A 22,792-nucleotide genomic window follows, 5' to 3' on the forward strand; every position below is an offset into this window, starting at 1 on the left:
TAGCAAGGTATTTTAGGCAGTTTCTCAACCAATGTCCATTTTCACTACAGTGGTAACACTTACCTTTTTATGTAGTCTTCTTTTCCTTGTTTTGTTTGGGAGTCTTCCCCTTTCCCTTCTTTTCTATCTTACGATTGGGTTTTCTGGGTCCAACTTTAGATTTAGAGGACGATCCTCTTTTGAATTTTCTTTTTATAGTAGCAACATTTGCTTCTACTTCTTTTCCTTTACCTTTGGTAAGATTTTGGAAACGCTGGAGCTCATTTAGAAGGGTTGTCAGGTTAAACTCAATCTTGTTCAGGGACACATTTGTTTGAAATGGTATGAAGCTCTTCGGAAGAGACTCTAAGATAAAGCTAACCTGATTACCCTCATCGATGACACTACCATTTACCTCAGCAATATTGAAGTGCATCATCATGTCCAGGACATGTTCTCTAATAGAGGTCCCCTCCTTCATTTGCTTAGTGTGAATGTATTTAATTACATCGTGTCCTAAGAACAATTCTGGTTGCCCAAACATTCCTTTTAATGAATCCATTATCTCTTTAGCTGTGGCTAAGGATTTATGTTTCTTTGCTAAAACATCAGACATGCTAGCAAGGATGTAGACACGGGCTTTCTCATTAGCCTTTATCCATCGATCATATGCTTTCCGACTAGTTCGGTTTGCATTTGAGGCAGGAGTTTGAGGACATTTCCCAGTTAAGACAAATCTTAAATCACCAACATCTAGTATTGTGTTAAGATTTGATTTCCATGCCGCATAGTTATCGCCGTTAAGTTTTTCAGAAGCTAACAATTGAACTATCGAGCTATTCATGCTGAAAAACAAACATACTTTGTTTAGAAACTATAATCTAAATAAACCAACCTTTTTAGCAAAACTTTTAATAATATACCCTTTTATTATGTTTTGCAACGATATTTCAAAGGTTCAGAATAACCTCTACCGAGGGGTAGCCGATTACTCGTCCTTTGATTAAGACAATCTTGACCAAATACTCATAAAAATATTATATTTACTTAGCATTTAGTTACCGTTTACTTCGGTCAAGAATATACTAACTATTTTAGTAATTCTTGTAAGTGTAACCCTCCATTTTCGATCTTTAGAGATTGAGAATCATTATGCTCCCGAAAGTGGAAAGTCAATATGAAAACTTATCTAAGAGACCCTATCCAAAATATAGAGTTCGCGGTGTTCTGAATCCTATAATGCAGCCCTCCGAAAGGTACGTCACTCTAGGGCAGACAAGCAGGTGCGTTATAGGAATTTCATGGTGCGATCCAATGGAAGAGACCGTGGGATGCATTATCATATATTCCTCACCCACTTACTATGAACTACTTCCCCCATTCACCTTGTTCATAGCTTATGCAAACACTCTCTGAAGCGAGATCGCTCCTATATATGACCCAAAGCCCTGGATGAACCTCACGGTGAGAACTCTTAGTGACGCTAGAGTTAAAAGTACGATACTTTTTTCCAGCTGAAGTGTTCTAAAAAGATTTTTGGGTAAATTATTCAAGATTTAATTTAGGCTAACTTAAACAAATCCTAAATTAGGGTAAAACATCCAAGCATAACATTTATACTGGATTTAACCTACGATGTCTAGGTGATAAACCAATTTTATTACCTTACATCTCTCACGCATGCTCATAAAAATTAGGTTATCTAGGCTCAAGAACCGATTACAATCTCCAAGTAGGAGGTGTTCCGTAAACCATCAACTTAAAAACCTCCACTCCTTAGTCATCTTATCTGACTTGTTGACAAGATCGAATCAGGTGTGCCTCTTGTAACCTATTTTTACAAGATATTGACCTAAATCTAATTTTGGAAGATATGGTATTAACCTAAGTGAGCATGCATCTTATCTTTATTATAGATTTTAAAGTCTAATTTATTTTATAATAATTATAAAACTCTTAGACAAACCTATAACCATTCATCTAGAAGAACAACAAATTAATATGGTATTTTTGATTTATTTAACTTTTAAATAAATCAATAATTGATTAACTTTGTTAAATCATATTTAATAAAATTAATTCAATTAATCTTTAAATTAATCATATTAATTTAAATTTTAACAATTAATTAATCATATTAATTAATTTCCATATTAATTTCTCAGCATGCATGAACATGTTAACCTATGGTGGGATTTTAAAACTATATGTCATACAATTTTAGTAATAATTAAATCATACATCACATGCAAGATTAATTAAAACACCCTAAAATGGTTTGATTTTGGCTCTCTAAATTAAGTTAAAACTAGATTATTACAATAATAATTTGATGGAGTACAAAAACCGTTTGATATTCTTTACACTATCGTTGAGTAGGAAGATGGTATTCACGGGCATAAGCGATGTGCATACCATATGCGATCGTTGAGCATGTAAACGATTGTTGAACGACAGGGTTTTAGGTGAGCGATTGTTTACAAAGGTGAGCGATTGTTTATAATGGTAAACGATCGTTTATAGGTGCCAGCCACATGCGTACCATACGCGATCGCTTAGCATGTAAACGATCGTTTAAGCTCTAGAGTTACAAGTACCTTATGCAATCGCTTAGCGAATGAGTGATCGTTTAAGCGCTAACAATACACATACCTTACGCGATCGCTTAGAGGGTATATGATCGTTTCTTATGCAAACGATACGTGTACCATACGCGATCGTTTAGCAAATAAACGACGGGGTCTTGTTTAAACGATAAACGTACCATACGCGATTGTTTAGCAAATAAACGATGGGGTCTTGTTTAAACGATACGCGTACCATACGCGATCGTTTAGCTGGTAAGAGCGACGTTCACTGGCCCAAGCGATGCGTGTACCATACACGATCGTTGAGAGGGTGAACGATAGGCTTCAAACATCTCCTTACCGGGTCCGAGCTTCAAAACAACACCTTCTTCTTCCCGAATGAAGTAATTACAACCTAAATTCAACTCTAATGACTCCAATAAATTACAGACTATTTGCAAAAATAAATTAAGCCACCAACAGGGCTAATTACAATGATTAATGCTAATTAACAACTTAATTTAGAGTCAAATCCAAAACTAATCCATTTTAGTTCAACCATAGCAATTTATCATATAAATTGTAAGAACCCACCATATGCATATGAGTAAAACTAAGCATGCTCTGATACCACATGATGGAAAAAACATAAAAAAGCATGAAGCAGCAGAAGAATTAGGATCATATTTTACTCTATATGCATCTAAACGATTTAGAAATTAACATGCAATTGTTATGCGATGGACCTAAACGAAAAGAGCGAAAGGTAAATGATGAACTTACCTTTTATAGTTCTCAACTTCTTCTTCAATCCAAAGCTTCTTCTTTGTCTGAAAATCACGAGCAAGGACAACTACTATGTTGACCTACTAATCTCAGGACCAAGAACAGAGTTGTGGGACTCGTTTTTTGTGAAGTAAATCTTTTAGAGAGATGGAAGGTGGTGTATCGTTTAGGTGATTTTATGAGAAAAACATCATCGTCTTCTCATTCTGTAATGAGAAGTTTATATATAAAATTTACATGCAATTTGCATGTAAATTATTTCATATAATTTCAACACCTAATTAATCCATTAACTCTTATGGAATTAATGACTTCTAATTCACAATAAGTTGTCACATTGCCCAATAACTTTTAGTTAATTAAGTAATTAATCAAAGGGGAAAATTGGTCATTTGACCAATTAAGTCAAAGTCAAAATTTGACTTTTCTTTGCTATTTTACCCGTCTTGACTAATTCTAAACTCTCGAGTATGAATTCGCATTCATTTTTCTAAAATTCAAATCATATTTGAATATAAATTCAGTCAAAGTTTTGTTTCTCAAAGTTAAAAATCAACAAGTTGACTTTTACAACTTTGACCGTTTCAAAACTTTTCAAGCTTCTAAATATGAATCTATATTCATATTTATTTAAATCATATTTAAACATAAAACTTAAAGTTTATATCTACCGACTTATATCTTATATATTTGTCGGTTTCTCTCTCTTTTTTTAGTTCGAACAATTCGAGTTACTTCAACATTCTTGTTCTTAGTTGAATCCATATGAGCTAGTAGGGAAACCTAATAGACCTATAGATCATGGGCTCCAACAATTCGAGATTAACTGGCTAAACTCTTTTAGACCAAGCTTAATCAACATTCATTAACTAAAGAGTCATTCCACTAAAGACTCTTAGTTGCATTCCCCTCAGTATAGATATATTTCTGTCCACCTGATATAACCATGATGAGTAAGTCGATCCTTCACAGGTTGTTCATAATCTTGGCTGGGTCAAAATATCGTTTTACTCCCGAGATTACATCTTGCTCCTTAAGACCTACTGATCCACTATTGAACAATTGGTTTAAGGTCCAACCTATAAACTTGAATCCTTGTCAAGCCAATGAGAAGGTGGAGCCCCTTGTTCAAGACTTGGATTCAATCCTTAAGGGAACAACCTATCTACTATCCCAAAAATGGGAAGGAGTGAATTTCGTTTGCACCCTATGTTCCTAGCTATCCACTCGGTCTTATCCCTGAAATTGGAGGCTTATTGGACCAGAGATGATGAGTTGCCCTCACCTATGCAAATCTAAGGATACTACCAAATGAATATAAGTTCATAGTTAGCTCAGGATTAAGATCAAGTTACCTACGTCATCATAATTGAAATAGTCAGTTTATAGTTTACGGTGTTATAACTAAAAGTGACTATTTCGTGGTTCTGGTCTTATGCAAACGATTTACATAGGATGCCCCCACTCCCATGTCTCTACATGAACGATTCAAGATTACATCGTTTGTACTAACTACGGAGCGGACTGCATCTATAGTGTTTTTCCAAAATAAGGCGCCCAACCTTATTCATACACTATAGACTATTTGGGCTATTAACTCGAACTTAATCCATGTTTATGTCTCTACATAAAGTTCAAGTGTATTGACAAACTCAGTAAAATAGTCTCGGAACCTTAATTTATTGGTTTTAAGATTATAACATTCAATAATAAGATGTATTGAATCAAATAACAAAATACGAGTTTTAGGACACAAATTCCAACACAACTAATCTTGAAAAAATTGTTTAGACTTGGATAGCTAAATTTAAACAATCGTATAGTTAAATCTAAACTATTGTATAGCCAAATCTAAACAATCGTGTACCAAAAAATCTTGAAAAAAATTGTTTAGATTTGGATAGCCAAATCTAAATAAGCATGTACCAAGAATCTTGAAAAAAAATCATTTAGATTTGGCTACCAAAATCTAAACGATCGTGTAACAAGAATTTTGAAAAAAAATCCAAATCTAAATGATCATGTAACAAGAATCTTGAAAAAAAAAATCATTTAGATTTGGGTAGTCAAATCTAAATTATTGTGTAACCAAATCTAAACGATTGTGTAGCCAAATTTAAACGATCGTTAACCAAATCTAAACGATCGTCTATGATCTTAAAAAAAAATAGTTTAGATTTGGGCAGCCAAATCTAAATGATCGTGTATCAAATATATTACATGCACGAGTGACCAATTAATCGTTTGTTGACTGAGGTACTTCGTTATTTTTCATTGTGAGCCTGTGAACTTTTTCCTGTTCAGAACTGTTCTATACGGTGTAAATATTTTGTCAGTTTGTTATATCCAAATCTAAACGATTGTGTAGCCAAATCTTGTAGCTAAATCTAAATGATCATGTACCAAATATATTATGTGCGCCAGTGACCAATTAATCATATGTTAACGGGGATATCTTTAGTATTTTTCATGGTAGGCCTATCAGCTTTTTTTGTTTTTGAAATTGTTCTATATAACATAAATATTTTGTCGGTTCATTATATTTTTGAAAAAACCCCAAATTTTGATGTAGGGACATTTTTAATTTTCATCCCATCCAAACTTTTCAAAAAACAATTCAATCTATCTTAAAATTGGTCCATTTCTCTTATTCTTAATTTTTTTTGGGTTAAAATAGAAAGTTCACGTTATTTCATCAACAAAAAAAAAAGAAAAAAAAAAAGAAAAAACCTAAACACAGTGAGAGAGGGAAAAAACTACACGCAACCGTGGGAACAAACCGAAGCGCCGGAATTTGGAGCTAAAAACGCACGGCGTCGGTCTTCTGTGTAGAGTGCGGAACTCAGGCGGTGTGTCTCAGTTTTGGAGGTTATAGCGGCGGGGTCTTTTGCTCTGTTCCGCGGCAGCGTAGAAGTCGAGTTTGTTATTCTCTTTCAAGAGAGTTTTACACTTACAAGGCGGTGCCATGGTAAAGAACGACGGAGAAGAAGGGGGCGAACTTGCACAACCTCATGCTCGACATATAAAGAAGAGAGCTCTCAAGAACAAAGCACTTTCTGTCTCTTTCAATGAAAAAGACTTGAGGTTTTTCTTCATTAATGGGCTAATTTAGACTTCTGTTTGATTTCTATTACTATCGATTTTCCTTCAGTGGTTAATTCTTGTTTTCTTAGGGACTATGTAACTGGATTTCACAAGAGGAAGAAGAAAAGGAGGAAGGAAGCAGAGAAGCAAAAAGAGGAAGCTATGCGGCGGATGCGCATCGAAGCACGAAAAAAGGTTTGGAAAACTATTCTAATTTTGGGAACCAACTGCTGAAAAATAGATAGCTCTTTTATCTTTTGGAAGACTACTTTTTAGAGTTTATATACGAAGAGGAATCTACACACGAGAGTTGTTTTCTTTGAATAATACGACTAGCATTCGATGAACTTAGGAAAGAGCATGAGGATTCCCTTCTGTAGGCTGTTGATTTCCCAACAGAACTGCTGAACCAATTGGATTCTCAGGGGTATAAGGAGAAGAGAGAACCAAGCACATAATTAATTTTTCGAAAAGTTAATTTTCTTCGGACTATGGATGTCTGTAAATTAAAGGTGCGGGAATTTTTCTAGTACTTTGGAAGTACCGTACTCCCCTTGTTCACACACACTATAAATTTAACTTTATAAATACTATGATTGAACCTGGGTATATTGAATATAAAAGATAATAGAAATACACGATAAACCAAGTGATTCGAGGTACTTGGGCTCTTCTTTCTTGAGATCACACTTAAGCCTATATTGAGATAACTCTTAAGCCCTAGTTCATATGCCAAATATTGCTTATCTTCTCCATTCCCGTCTCCCTCTATTTTTTTTTATAAGAAACAAATTTCATTAATGTATAAATTTTGTAAAAATGGTCGAGGCCGAAGCCAATGGAGTTACATAATAGCTCTACAATTTGTCAATAGGGAAGAAAGGGTGTATGATTTAAAGAAAGATGCGCTTTTACACCAACTTACAGGATGATAGATAATGACGTCAAATTAACTATCAAAAGAGCTTCCCTTATCGTTGAAGAGGGGGTTGTTTCTCTCCTTCCAAGTGGTCCATAAGAAAGCACGAATTATATGCATCCACATGTGTTGCTTTTGTTTAGTGAAGGTGTGTCCGGTGAGAGCATATGAGAGAGCAGCAATGGTGTCATTTGGGAGGGTTGTGTACCATCCGAAGGAAAGGGAGATTTCCTTCCAAAACCTCACATTTTATTTGGAAGACTTGCACTTATATGAATTATTCAATTCTTAGTTGCAGAGGTCACATTGTATTTGGAAGATTTGTTCTAATCTCTCTGACAATTACAAAAGGCCTTAGCCATTGAGGCTCATTACTAAGCATTGGACCAAATAACTTGCCACAACTCTCCCTTATATCTCTCAACACCTCCATGTCGTCTACCATCTTACTCAAGCCACGTCGCGTATTCTTTCATTTTCTTTCTGAATGTAAAATTTTGTTTTCATTAGAAAAAATCATGTATCCTTCAAATAAAATGCTACAAATTAGTCATTATGTATGCGTTGTATTTTATGAAGACTTTTATAGCATAAACTGTGTGAAATATTATTGATTAGAGGAAACGAGGAAGGGAACAACCTTTGGTGCAGCTATCTTTTTCTTCTATAACATCTGGGGCACATTCTCTGAAAGTTTCAAATTATCTTGCAGAGAAAATTAGAAAAGGATCTCGTGCTATATGGTGGTGTTCTACCAGCTGACCGGGCAGTTGATGATCAGAATGATGATCAAGAGGATGAGGAAGAGGAGCCATTAGCACCATTTTCTGGTAATTTTACTAATGATTGCATTGCACTCTAAAATATTAAGCGCATGTGATACGCCATCTGTGCTAGCTTTGCTTAAAACACAAGTATGTTCAATTAATAAAAATTGCATATAATAGTTACAAGTTTTTCTCTTGCACAAGGAAAAACGAAGTATTCATCTTTAAGAACCAGATCATAAATTATTTTTGCTCACAGAGAAGCTAAAAGTCAGTTATATATGAAAAATAAGTAGGCAAGTTGATTACATTGACAATGATATGCATTCTTTTAGAAAAATAATAGTGTTCATTTGTATTAGCTCGAAATATGTTTCAATAGTTAACCTCAAAATGCTAAGAAACATGGATACGGATATGAGTCATGAATACGACACGATATGGATACAGTGACATGCTAAGAAGCAAGGACACTTTAGTTTGGCTAACATGTGTGTGTTGTACTCGTGTCAGACATTTGGATGTTCCAGCACTTGGTGGACACCTATCGAACACTTGTTAGTGCTACAAATGCATTTGATATGCATAGAACACTCGTTGAGTAGACTATAAAGAAACTTATATGACAATAATAACAACTTTTGATTGTGGAATACATCAAGCTAAGTTTTTTAAGCATATAAATGTATCAATTCATTTACTAAGAATTTTCTTCTACTATAAAAATGATATATATTTTTAAAAATGAATATTTTAATAAACTTGTCATTTCCATGTTATGTCGTATATTTTTTAAAAATGGTGTGTTGCTGTGTCCATGTCGTATTGTATCTGTGTTTGTGGTTCTTAGGTGACTTATAGACCACCAATTTTACATCATTATGTTCGTAGAGGAAAAAAAGGGAAAGGCATTGGTTACTAATGAGTAGGGTGAGTCATCCAATGGCTAGGATGATCATCTAGGGTAGTTTCTGGTGGTTAGATGTTGGTTATACAAGGAGTTATAATACAGTTAACTGTTATTAAATTATGTGTTTAAATAAGAAGTTGTTCAGTATAGAAGGGTACGTAATCTTTGAGTTAGAAGTGTGTGGGTTTCTCTCACGGAGAGGAAAAGTTTATGTACTAGTCAAATACCATATAATAAAGGAAGGTTGTTTCCTTATCATATTGGTATCAGAGCCCTCAAATTGGGGAAAATCTAGAAGATGGCACAAAAGAAGTTTGATGGACAATTGGAAGCAACCTATCAGAAATTGTGAGCGTGGAAATTGCTCACATGATCATGATCATGATCGTAACAATTGGAAGCAACCTATCAGAAATTTCTCTCATGATCATGATCGTAACAAAGGAAATTGCTCACGTTCGTTTTGACGATCAGAAATTGCCACGAATCGAGGAAACATTATTGTCTCTTGTCAGAAGTGTTGACAAGTTAATGGTGCAGTCCAAACAAGGAAAAAATGAAAATGATATACGTACATTGGCTTCTTTGGTTTTAGGTGTTGCGGCTAGAGATCAGCCCTATACGTTGGTGGCTCATGATTCAGGCGTGGTGAGTGTAGATGGTGATCATGATCGTAACAAATTTAAAACAGTTGAAATGCCAATTTTTAATGGAGTGGATCTAGATTCTTGGTTATTTCAAGCAGATCGATACTTTCAAATCCATAAGCTTACACATTCAGAGCAATTGACTGTGGCAGTCATAGTTTTGAAGCAGCAACACTTGATTGGTATCGAGTAACAGATGAACGTGAACTGTTTTTGAATTGGAATGATTTGAAATGCTGGTTGTTGGGACGTATTTGTTCTTCACGTCAAGGTTCAGTTTGTAGTCAATTCTTGGAAATCAAACAGCAAACAACAATGGAAGAATTCTGTAACCATTTTGATTGAATGATAGCTCCTTTGTCCTAATTACCGGTGGAAGTTCTAGAGAATACTTTTTTAAATAGGCTTATTTACATGGATTTGAGCTGAAGTTGATTGTGGGGAGCCCATGGGCCTGTCTAATACCATGAAAGTTAACTTGAGTTGAGTCTGTGTTCGAGCTTCCTTCTCGATAAGTCACAGATGCATGACAATTCAACATTCCATGCGGCATCATGGAGTGACGACAAATAACAAGCTTCCTTCTTGTTAAAGGATATGCTGGAGAAAAACACCCATACTCTCTCTCTCAATGTTGGTGGAAAATACCCATGCTAGAGTAACCGAAGTAGACTGGAAGGGCTTATCAATGACATTCCTACATCACGGCAAGAAACTAAATATCAAGGTTGATCCAAGCCTCACTAAATGTCGAGTGAGCCTAAAAAACATGATCAAGACATAGGGAGAATCTGATCAAGGATTCTAAGTTGTGTGTAGAGCAATAGAGTTTGGAGGAATGACAATGGCCGAATTCTATGGAGTTGATGAAGTTTACACTATAGAAGAATCTATCCTCGTCGTACTAGATAAGTTTGCGGATGTTTTTAACTGGCCTGAGAAGCTACCCGCAAGAAGAAGCATTGAGCATCACATTCACTTAAAAAAGGATACTAATCCTATTAACGTGAGGCCATCTCGATATGCTTACCAACAGAAAGAAGAAATGGATAAACGAGTAGGAGAGATGCTATCTTCTGGAGTAATAAGGCCAAGCATCAGTCCTTATTCAAGCCTAGTGTTATTGGTCAAAAAGAAAGATGGGAGCTGGTGCTTTGTATGGATTACAGAGCACTAAATAATGTGACTATACTAGACAAATTTTCCATATCTTTCATTCAAGAGTTATTCGACGAATTGAATGGAGCATACAAATTGAGATTTAAAAGCCAGTTATCACCAAATACGCATGAGTGAGAATGATATAGAGAAAACAGCATTCCGAACACATGAAGGGCACTATGAGTTCTTAGTTATGCTGTTTGGGCTAACTAATGCACCAGCCACGTTTTAGTCCTTAATGAACGCGATATTCCGGCCACTTGAGGAAGCTTGTGTTAGTCTTTTTTGATGACATACTGATCTATAGTAAGAGCCTAAAAGAACACTTGAAGCATCCGAAAATAGTGTTAACAATGTTGAGGGAGCATGAGCTCTATGAGAATAAGAAGAAATGTAGTTTTGCAAAGTCAAGAGTAGAGTACTTGGGGCACGTAATCTCAAGGAAAGGAGTTGAAGTGGACCCCGAGAAGATCAGATCTATTGTTGAATGGCCAAGTCCTACTAATGTTAAAGAGGTGCGTGGATTTTTGGGATTGACTGGCTACTATAGAAGGTTTGTGCATCAGTATGGCTCTATGGCTGCACCATTAACACAACTGCTGAAAAATGGGGCATTCAAATGGACAATAGAAACTGAAGAAGCATTTGTGAAACTAAAGAATGCCATGATGACTCTTCCGATGTTAGCTTTACCTGACTTCAGCTTGCCTTTCGAGATTGAAACTGATGCTTCAGGCTATGGCATAGGGGCAGTGCTAATTCAAGCTAAACATCCAATTGCCTATTACAACCATACATTGGCATTGAGAGATAGAGCACGAAAGGGAATTAATGGCTGTTATGTTTGCAGTACAGAGATGGAGATCTTACGTGTTGGGAGCTAAGTTCATAGTGAAGACAGATCAAAAGTCTTTAAAATTCCTACTAGACCAGAGAGTAATTCAGCCCTAATATCAGAAATGGATAGCCAAATTGCTGGGATATTCATTTGAAGTAGTGTATAAGCTAGGGTTGGAACATAAGGTTGCAGATGCTCTTTTGAGAATGCCACCAACCGTGCACTTGTATAATTTATTTGCACCAACTATAATCGACTTGAAGGTGATCAAAGAAGAGGTAGAGAGAGATAGCAAGCTGCAGAATGCGATAGCTGAACTGAATGATCAAGAAGAACCCGTGGAAGGAAAATTTTCACTATAGCAAGCGATGTTGAGGTACAAGAATAGGTTGGTAATTTCTAAATCCTCAACTTTAATCCCTACCATACTTCATACTTATCATGACTCATTATTTGGAGGCCATTCAGAGTTCTTAAGAACCTATAAGAGGTTGACGGGAGAACTTTACTGGGAAGGGATGAAGCAGGATGTGAAAAAAATACTGTAAGGAGTGCTTAGTTTGCCAACGTAACAAATCCTTAGCCTTATCCCCTGCTGAATTATTGCTTCCTCTTGAAATTCTTAATTAAGGGTGAAGTCACATTTCCATGGATTTTGTGGAAGGATTACCAGAGGCCAATGGGTTTGAAGTCATCTTTGTAGTGATGGATTGCCTCAGTAAGTATGGGCATTTCATAGCACTGAAACACCCTTACACTGCCAAAACAATAGCAAATCTATTTGTTAAGAAGATCGTGAGACTACATGGCTTTCCTATAGTCTCTGTCAGGGACAAGGTTTTCCTCAGCAACTTCTGAAGAGAATTATACAAGCTGGCAGGAACTAAATTGAATCGAAGTTCAACTTACCATCCACAGTCAGATGGACAAACTGAGGTTGTGAACCGTGGGGTGGAATATTACTTATGTTGCTTCAGTAGTGAAAGGCCAAAGGAGTGGGTGAGATGGTTACCTTGGGCAGAGTATTGGTACTATACCACGTACCAGAGAGCTCAGTGTTGGATGAGCTACTTAAGGAGAGAGATGTGGCCTTACGAGCTTTGAGAGAACATTTGCGAATCGCACAAGAAAAGATGAAGAAATACGTTGACATGAAAAGAATAGATGTAGAGTTTCAAATTGTGGATATGGTATTTTTCAAGATAAGGCCTTATAGGCAAGTATGCTCGAGGAAGAAGGGGAATGAGAAGCTTTCCCCTTAGTTCTTTGGTCCTTACAAAATTATTGAGAAAATAGGACCAGTGGTCTACAAACTGGAATTACCTAGCACCACATCTATTCACCCAGTTTTTCATGTATCACAGTTGAAGAAGATGTTGGGAGAACATGTTGATGTCCAACCTACTACTCAGTACTTAACAGAAAACCATGAGTGGAAGGCAGTTCCTAATGAAGTATACGACTATCAATAGAATAAGGTAGGGAACTGGGAAGTGTTGTTGAGTTGGGAAGGTCTACCGAGGCATGAAGCTACATGGGAAAGCTATGAGGAAATTCAGCTGTTGTATCCAAATTTTCACCTTGAGGACAAGGTGAATTTGGAGAGGAAGAGTAATGATAGACCTCCAATCATGCTACAATATAGTAGAAAAGGGAAGAAGAGCACTGCACGTGTGAAAGGAGATGAGAAGACTGAAGTTGTTATTAGTTAGTTAATAATAAGCTTAGTAGACATAAGTATAAATAGCAGTTAGCATTTTAGAAAGTTTGTTAGGCTCTGTTCATCCTTGCAAGATAGGATAACAAGAGAAAGTAGCCCTAATACATTGAATTGAGTTTCTCTCAATTAATTACTTTGTAATTCATCAATAAAATTCTACTTCAATTCATCATTATCGGATCCCATCAGAACGATGATCCTAGTAAATATTGCCTCTAGGCCTTCAGACAATGAATCACAAAAAGCATTTCTTTCTCGGAGACAATATACCACCTCTCAACACTATTAAGCTTATGACTCCTGTAATCTATTGGGTGACCCTCTTGGGTAAGGATGCCCCCAAGGGAAAAGTCTAACACGTCGATCTCAACTACAAACGACTTAGAACACGTTAACCAATTTGAGGACAGGACCCCTCATCATTGTTACCTTTAATTCGTCAAAAGCAGTTTGACATTCGAATGGCCATCTCCAAGTTGTACCTTTCTTCAACAACTCTGTCAATTGGGCAACCCTTCTTGAGAATCCTTCAATGAACCGACATAGTAATTAGCCAATCCAAGGAAGGAACGTAACTCTGTCACGGAAGTGGAGGCTCTCCACTCCTTAATAACTCGCAACTTATCTTCGTCCATTCATGTCACACCCTGTCCTGCATGCGACCCAACTCGCCATGTGAGATGCGGTGTGACTTTGAGATTCTCTGACGCGTTAAACGTCAAATAAACTCAGCTTGAGGTCCTTAAGCTTTTCTTAATCGCCTAATAGTTTTTCCTTGACTTAACTTGTAACTTAAAAATAAACCTTAGGCGATATATAATCTTAACACAATCATAAGTAACCATACTCAACTTTTATACTTAAGTCATTTGTTTACAACACTTTACAACAATACATAAAACAACACTTAAACTTTAAAACAAAACGTCTGGTAGCTCTTCTCGCCTAGTTAGCTTTTCACCCTTTCCTTACTTTAGCCTTAATGCCGGTAACCTGGGAAGTAAAACTTAAAAACATAAGTCAAAAGACTTAGTGAGGTTTTGAGAAATCCTTTTCGCAGATTGCCTTTCATAAACATCATTATTCCAATCAAACCGCTTAAACATATCTTTTCACATAGACAAATCAATTTGCACAAACATACATTTCACAAAAACACACATTAGTCAACGATCATTCCTTTCGCCAAGAACCTGAATCATTCATTATGCAAAGATTCATCATCTCGTGTTTAGACTACTAAGGTGGCTTTTTCATCAATAGGATTCGAGAATATCCTGATTCATTCCTTGTTGTTCAGGCCGAAGCGCAATACACATCTTTTATGTATTGTCTCGCCAAATTTCACCATGCATGCCTTTATACATGGTTGCCTTTACTCTTTATGTGCACGTAACAGTTAGCTCATTAATAGGAAGAAAACTAATGGTTTGAACACCATTTCATAGTCATTGGAAATACATAAATCATTCTTTGATCATAGTATAAACTTTGATTTGAAATACCATTTGGAAACATTCATAGATCAAACATTATTTCAAATCAGTAAAAGCTTGAAAAGAAATCTTATACTATCCGAACATGGTAATAGCCTGACCGGAGGTTGAGCTTCGTAAAGTACTGAGCTCCATTCAATTGGTCAAACAAATCATTTATGATCGGGAGGGGATATTTGTTTCGAACTGTGACCTTGTTTAAAGCTCTGTAGTCTACACAGTTGGAGTGTTCTGTCTTTCTTCTTCTGAAACGACATAGGGGTGCCATAGGCGCTTTCGCAGGTCTGATAAATTCGGAGCCAACAGTTTGTCTAATTGTTTCCAGAATTCAGCTAACTCAGGTGGAACCATTTGGTAAGCATTCTTTGTTGGAGGCTTGGTTCCTGGGACAAGCTCAATCTTGTGATCAATCCCCCGTCGAGGAGGCAGTGACTTTGGCAGTTCAGGTGGCATTATATCAACATATTCATTCAAAACTTTCTGGACTGGGACAGTCCCAGGTCCATTTGTTCATCCACCAAAGGGATGGCCATAGAGGTCGGCTCTTCTCTATTGAGCCCCTTTTTCAACTGCAGGGTTGAAATCCACCTCACTCGGTTGCTTGATTTTTGCTTGGACTATTGTCGAATTACTGCTCGTTACTACCATACACTGAAATTATAAGTTGCACTTGAGTCTACCATGGTGCTTTTTGCGGGTTTGGAGTTTATGACCGCATCGACAAACATGAGTCCCTTTTCGAAAGCATCCTTTTGGTAAGATGCCTTCTTTTGAATTGCTGATAAGATTTTTAACACACCCATTTGAGGGGCATCTTCCCTTTCCATTTCTGTTTCTACCTCCAAATTGTTATAACACTGTAAGGAGGCTTGCAAAGCTGTCAACGAGCCTCGGTGTGGGCATTCGGCTATACGATGGGGGACCTTCACACAAGAAGCAAGAAATAGGTCTTGTCTGATTCGAATTTAACTGATATGCTCCTTGAGGAGTACTAAAGCTTGAGGTATGTTGTTTCTTATCGTTCGTGAAGTTCCTTGGTGAATTAGGCTTGGAGATCCTATTCTTGGGTCAGTGTGGTCACTCTTCTTGTGGGACCCTCGGTCGCCATCGTAGTCAAACAATCTCTTTGTAGCAGCAAGAGTAGAGACAAGGTCTTGAACTTTCTGTTCATATAACTTAGTCTTGGCCCACAGCCCACTGCTTGAGCCATTCTATAAAGTAGAATACTTTATCTTTTTCCGACATGTCTCGAATGTCCAACATAACATCGGAGAACTGTTTGGCATACTCTATGATGGTCCTCGTGTGTTTAAGTTCCTGTAGTTTTCTTCTAGCAATAAATTCTACATTTTCAAGGAAGAATCGTGCCCTTAGTTCTTTCTTAAGGTCTTCCCACGTCTCAATGATACATCGACCATTTTGGACGTCGGTCATTTTCGACCTCTACCAGAGTTTTGCATCATCAAACACATGGGGGCTAATATCATCTTAGTTTCTTCAGAGTTGGTTCCACTGGCCTTAAAGTACTCTTTCATATCAAAGATGAAAATTTCAAGCTCTTTAGCATTGCGGTTCCCATTGAAGGGTTTGAGTTCTGGGATCTTAAACTTGCTCGAAACACTATATGCTTGATTCAGGGTTTGGTTCCCCACTCTTGTCGTTAAATTTACTTTCTCTTTCATCTCGACCTTGATTGTCTCTATTGTTGTTCTAAAGTCGTTTGACAGATCGATGAACAACTTTAGCATGGTCTTCTAGGAACAGTTAAGCTCCTCGATACGCTCTTCCATGTGTGCTAAGAACTTGAAGAGCTACTCCCACATTCGAAACTACCTGCTCAGGCAGTTTTATATTCTAACGAATTAACCCTCAGCGTCAATTCATTTATGAGTAGTTTGTCTACTCGGACGTTCAATGCGTCTATTTCTCCGACCTTTTTTCCAACCCCTCTAGCCGGGCATGGAGAAATCTTACTTTGTTTGGCAATTCTCTCAATACAAGAATTGCTCTTCAATCTTAGTCAATTGCTCAAACTACGACTTCGACAGTTGTTTCATTGCCGATGTAATTGCGTCTAGCTTAGCCTATTTCATTGCTAACAAAGCTTTGGTACCACTTGTCACAATCGCAACTTTTCAAACGCGGGACGGGGGATGTGCAGCACTTGTTTTAACTCGGTGAACAAGTTAGTCGTATGAAATCCGAAACTCATTGTACGATGTAGCCTTCCTTCACGTTTTGAGAGAAATTGGTTTTATAAAACGTGAGAGAAAGAAAAGCATTGAAAACATCGTTAAAGAAAGCATTGAAAACTGTCAATTGCAAAGAAAGCTTAGATTGCAAAAAGTACAATAAAGCTTGGTTAGGATTTAACTACTATATTTTCCATATAGTACATTCTAAACATTTTTAGCTTTGATAGACTTGCATATGAAAATGTCGAAACGTCACTTTCTAGGTCGGTGACAACAAAAGGAAAGCAATAGATTAAACTAAGTACAAAACATAAAGATAAGGTGGTTTGTGGATGTTCGGGCATGCGGCTATAAGCAAACAACGCCTTGAACAAGCATGCTCGTGACATTTAGCACCCCATGTTTTAAATCGGCCATTTTAGTTAATGGGTTCCAAGATAGGTTTATAAGGTTACTCTATTAAAAGGTAACTATAGATTTGAACAAAAAATTGATTAGATGCTGAATTTGCAAGATAAGTCGGAAAAAAGCTTATTTTTTATTTTTTCTCTCTCCATTTTCGTCCTCCCACTTTCTTCCTCCCTAATCCTCATCTCTTTTATTCTCTCCCTACCCCTCATAGCGTATCTCCCAGAACAAAACTGAGGAAAAAAACAACATTTTTTTCTTTCTTCTCTCATAACCTATCCTCTCTCACCGTGGCTGAATGTAAGCCCACACCTCCGTCTAAGGAATATTTTTTTTGGCGATCAATACCGTTTCATATCTTCGCATGTTCATGAAATCCAGATGGAACTATAAAAAGAATACACATTCCAAATCTTCAATTTTGAATATTTCCTACAGGTTCCTGCAGGTGGGCATTTCGTGCTTCTTTTTCCACACACATCCATCTAATTTTGAAATATTCTCCTTGGAGTCACTTGACCAAGATAATTCATTTTCAAAGAAGGGGGCATATGACTATGATTTTCACATATTCCCACTCTAAATTACCATCTACAGAATCTAAACCATCTGTTTTTCATCTCTGTAGGAGATAATTGGTATAAGTTGGGGCTATATTATTCGAAAAAGTTTCTGTAAGGCCTTGGCCACAATTATATTTATCAACTGTTGGAGAAGGATTTGATGGCTCCCCAATCTCTCCACACTTATCTAATAAGAATTCTATACCAAAATCATTAAGGAAAAAGATACCCTTGCCCTACCTTACTCGATTTAAAAAATCGACAAATACTAAAGGAAATAACAGTATACTTGGCCCACTCTAACAAACACATTCCTAAGGCCCACACTATTGAAAACTACCAACTAACTCTCAATCATTCTTTCTTCTTTCCTATCTTGTCTCTGTATACACCTTTACTATAGGGGTCTATCAGTTTCTCTCATTGGACACTAGATTAAATTCGAATCGAGTTTGATTGTTGTTGTAGGAGAGTTGTTGTAAGAACTCAAACCCACCGTCTTGGCCAGTTCCTACTGTTCTAGAAGACGTCTTCCCTGAGCAAGATTGATAACTGGTTAGCATTGTTGGGATGCATTGTGAGAGAAAGCTCCAAATTGAGAAGAATTTCAGTATGTCCAGGATTTTGAGACCAGGTGGATTTAGTTTTTTGATTGATTCAAATTTTCATTCTATGAAGGAGGGAGGAGAGAATGAGAGATAAGGATTAGGGAGGGAGAATGAGAGAGAGGGAGGAGAGAATGAGAGATAAGGATTAGGGAGAGATAAGGATTAGGGAGGGAGAAGGAGGGAGGATGGACAAGGGGAGAGAGAATAATCTTCTAAAACCTATCATGAGAACTTAGAGACTAAAATTGATAAATGGCTAAGAGGTTAGGAATCAATACATGATGGTCACCTAGGGAACTAATTTCTTACAGATTTTCTTGGCACCCAAATGTTGTAAGGTCAGATAGGTTATTTCATGAGATTAGTCGAGGTACACGCAAGTTGGTCTGGATGCTCACAGTTATAAAAAAAAATTGTCAACTTAACCTGAGGGACTAATGCACCTATTCTTCAGAAGGTAGGGACCAAAACCTGTATTTTTCTCTAAATTTGATTATTTCTATTTATTGTACTTTAACAAGTGTTTGATGTGTGTCTACCAAGTTGGTCTTATTTCTTTACTTTGTGCAACTAGTGTCTAAAAACATATTTATTGTACCAACAAGTGTCCAATACATATCTCACGAATGGCAGTGTCCAAGTGTCTTGACATGCTAGCCAAGTTAAAGTGTCTGTACTTCTTAGACTTAAAGTATGAGTGTCATCTTCGATCTGAACATGCCTTTGATTCTTTGTAGAGGCAAGAACGTATGACAACGGAAATGTCAAAGTAACTGTGACAACAAGTGAGGTATCTCGGGAGGGCGAAATTGATCCAATTGACAAGCCACAGACAGCAATAGCTCAGTTGCTTGGAAAGGATAAGAAGCATAACCTGCCAATTACCAAAAAGAAGCTATTCAAGAAAGTAGCAAAACAGAGGTCAAGGCCAAAGCTTCGAAGTAAAAGAGACAAAAAGAAAGGAAGGAAAAAGAAATAGATAATTATACTAAGCTTCTTACTTACTATTTGCTAAATGTTCAATGCGATACGATTTATTTGTTTTCTAATGAGAATACGGAGTGATCTTGAGCATTGGGTGTCTTTGAGGGTTTTGTATTATTACATTATAAAAGCTTACCCGTTTTGCAAACTGAAAGTGCAATTTTTCTTTTTATGTGCAGCTCAATTTGTTTTCATTCAGCATTCCTAGAAGAAAAAACAACAGATCATCTATGTATAGAAAAATTATCGTATTGCTTTACAAGAATGTACACGTTTGATGATTTATATATGTTTGGAATAACTAATTAGTTTTCTTTAGCCTCAAATTTCAATTCTTATGGTAAACGGGATATTAGTGTGTGTATCTAGTCATAAAGTTCACCATTTGGTGAAGATTTAGTTGGTTGAAGAATCTAGATCTACTTTCACATTTCAAGAATGTGACAAATGAGATTCCTCGTCCTCCTTCCTCAATGCCTAAGAAATTTGCATCTTTTATCAAAACGTGTGGTCTTAAGTTTTTGGGAAATTCTTTCAACAAATTCAGTTGAAAACAATGTTGGGGATTGTTTGTTGTTCGGTTCTTCAATTCTTTTGTTATTCTTGTTTTTTTGATCTATCAGAGAGGTTTCGCGGTGCCCTTTTTGAATGTTTTTGTTCGCCTTGAGTGTGGTTTTTAGTGGGTTGTTTATGGTTTTTGTGTTGTTTCTTATGCTCTTTTATGCTGCTATTTCTTTGTTGTTTAGGGTTTATAGTTTGTTGGTTGGTTTGGTGATATTCTCAGGCTCTTGTTTTGCCTTTGTCTATTTCTTTGTTTTCTTTGTTTCTCATTGGTTTTGTGCTTTGCTCCAAATTATATCCCTTCGTCTTTAAGGTTTAATTTGTTTATCTTATTTCATTTGTTGAGTTTTTCTTAGTAGAATTGGGATACAAGGATTCAAACCATATGCTTCATGGTAACTAATACATTTGTATGCTAATTCGGTTGCGTTGAGTTTAGCTCTCTTGGAGAGTTTGTATCGTTGAGAATTAGTGTTCTTTTTTTTAAATTTATTTATTAAATAAAAAAGGGGTTCATACACTAGATGAGTTTAATACACTTAATAAGTTTGATGCATTTGATACATTACTAATAATTTTTTTTTATACTTCACTGATACACTTGTCATATTTAATACGTTTGATGCAATTATATGTTTGATATTCTTGATATACTGTTGGTACACTTTCGATGTTTATTGATATACTCAATTGATTAAATTCACTTGATATATTTGAGGTTCTGCTAATACACATAACATACTTCGCTAGTGCACTTCCATATTATACGTTTTATACACGATATCTTGTTGATGATGCATTGATTTGTATACATGATCAATTTAATTGAATGAATCATTTTCAATTTACTGAAATGGGTTAATATTGAAAGGAACCTTGGAAATGAAGCTCATTACCATGCAAAGTTGACAATAATAGATTTAATTGTTAACCTGAGTTTTAGTACGTATCAAGTTCACCAAAGAATCAAACGACATTATTGCATCAACCAAAACACTATTTTGTAATTCACATAGCACTGTCGCTCATCCCATTGACCAATATGAAAAACAATTACTGCCACCTTAAACATAACAACAATAGGTAGTAAGTATATTAGTTAACTAATACATATAATATAAGTACATCACACTACTGATATATAAAACTGATATATAAAATAAAACCAAAATAGAACCAACATAGAAAAATAAAATAAAATCATTTGAAACAAAATCATCGGAGAAAGTAGAGAGAACGACAATCACAAATAAAGTTAAATTACTCTAATCAGTATCCATTATATTTTATATTGCAATTAATGTAACATTGAAACCCTAAAATTAAGATTTATACAATATAAAAGACAAGAATTCATGGATGCATAATAATAGTACGCCCGCTACAAAACCAAAGTAAAAAGCAAATAAAACAATAAACAAAACTTAAAAAATCTTCATATGAGCAATTTGCAAAAGAAGAAGGAAAAAGTGATGATGAAAACTCACTTACCAATTTCTTACACCGATTGTAATCTACCATAAGGGGAAACAAGGAAGAACAAATGATTTTTTCTGTGTAAGAAAGTATGATTAGGACTTAAAAAAAGGAAGAAGAAATATGTACGTTATTAAAGAAACAAATTATTTTTTTCGTAAGAGAAAGAATGATTAAGACCTTGAAAAGTGGGAGAGGAAATAAGGAATGATTAGAATATTAGAAAGGGGAGAAGAAATAAGTTAGTGAAAGGTAGTTTGACAATAATAACAAATTTAAAATGTTGAGTATTTTAACGAATAAATTTTTTACCATATCTACAAAATTCTAAAACAATGTGTTGAGGCTATCCACTATAATTTACCTTTTAATTTTCTTGTGTAAAGATGATATATATTTTAAAATCACCATGAAAGTAAAAAATTTTAGAATTTCAAAATGCTATATTTTAAAGGGTTTTTTTTTTATAAAAAAATATAACAAATTGACAAAATATTTACATTGTATATAACAATTTCGAAAATGGTAAAAACCCATAGGTCCTCAATGAAAAATACAAAAAATGCCCAAATCAACACACGATTAATTGACCACTCGCTTGTGTAATATATGTGGTAGTTTAGATTTGGCTGGACGGTTGTTTAGATTTGGCTACACGATCGTTTATATTTGGCTACCGAAAATCTAAATGATCGTATATCAATATCTCCCAACGATTTTTTGATTTTTCCTAAGATTCTTTGGTATGATCGTTTAGTTTTGACAACCAAAGTTAAACGATTTTTTTTAAAGATTCTTTGTTACATGATAATTTAGATTTGGATACATGATCGTTTAGATTTGACTACTTAAATCTAAATGATTTTTTTCAAGATTCTTTGGTACTCGATCATTTAGATTTTAGACGATCGTTTAGATTTGGGTATATGAATTGTTTAGATTTGACTACTCAAATCTAAATGATTTTTTTCAAGATTATTTAGTACACGATTCGTTTAGATTTGGTTACACAATCATTTAGATTTGTGTACACAATTGTTTAGATTTGGCTATCCAAATCTAAACGATTTTTTTTAAAGATTCTTTGGTACACGATCATTTAGATTTACGTATACTAATATTC

General features: G+C 35.7%; 1 protein-coding gene across 1 annotated transcript; it reads left to right on the top strand.

Annotated features, from left to right (window-relative positions):
- Positions 1-6,002: 6,002 nt before the first annotated feature.
- LOC103495882 (ribosomal RNA-processing protein 17) lies at positions 6,003-19,804 on the top strand. Its single transcript, XM_008457563.3, has 4 exons — positions 6,003-6,416; positions 6,506-6,611; positions 8,048-8,165; positions 19,386-19,804. The coding sequence occupies exons 1-4, from the start codon at positions 6,298-6,300 to the stop codon at positions 19,625-19,627; spliced, it is 585 nt and encodes a 194-aa protein (XP_008455785.1). The 5' UTR covers positions 6,003-6,297; the 3' UTR covers positions 19,628-19,804.
- Positions 19,805-22,792: the final 2,988 nt, after the last annotated feature.

This window comes from Cucumis melo, chromosome 8, assembly GCF_025177605.1.
Source record: "Cucumis melo cultivar AY chromosome 8, USDA_Cmelo_AY_1.0, whole genome shotgun sequence".
NCBI classification, from domain to species: Eukaryota; Viridiplantae; Streptophyta; class Magnoliopsida; order Cucurbitales; family Cucurbitaceae; genus Cucumis; species Cucumis melo.

Excerpts from the sequence above, each read along its gene's own strand:
- LOC103495882 (XM_008457563.3), top strand. The coding sequence starts at position 6,298 with ATGGTAAAGAACGACGGAGAAGAAGGGGGCGAACTTGCACAACCTCAT. Across the intron at positions 6,417-6,505 it reads TTCAATGAAAAAGACTTGAG|GGACTATGTAACTGGATTTC; the intron begins GTTTTTCTTCAT and ends TTGTTTTCTTAG. Across the intron at positions 8,166-19,385 it reads GCCATTAGCACCATTTTCTG|AGGCAAGAACGTATGACAAC; the intron begins GTAATTTTACTA and ends GATTCTTTGTAG.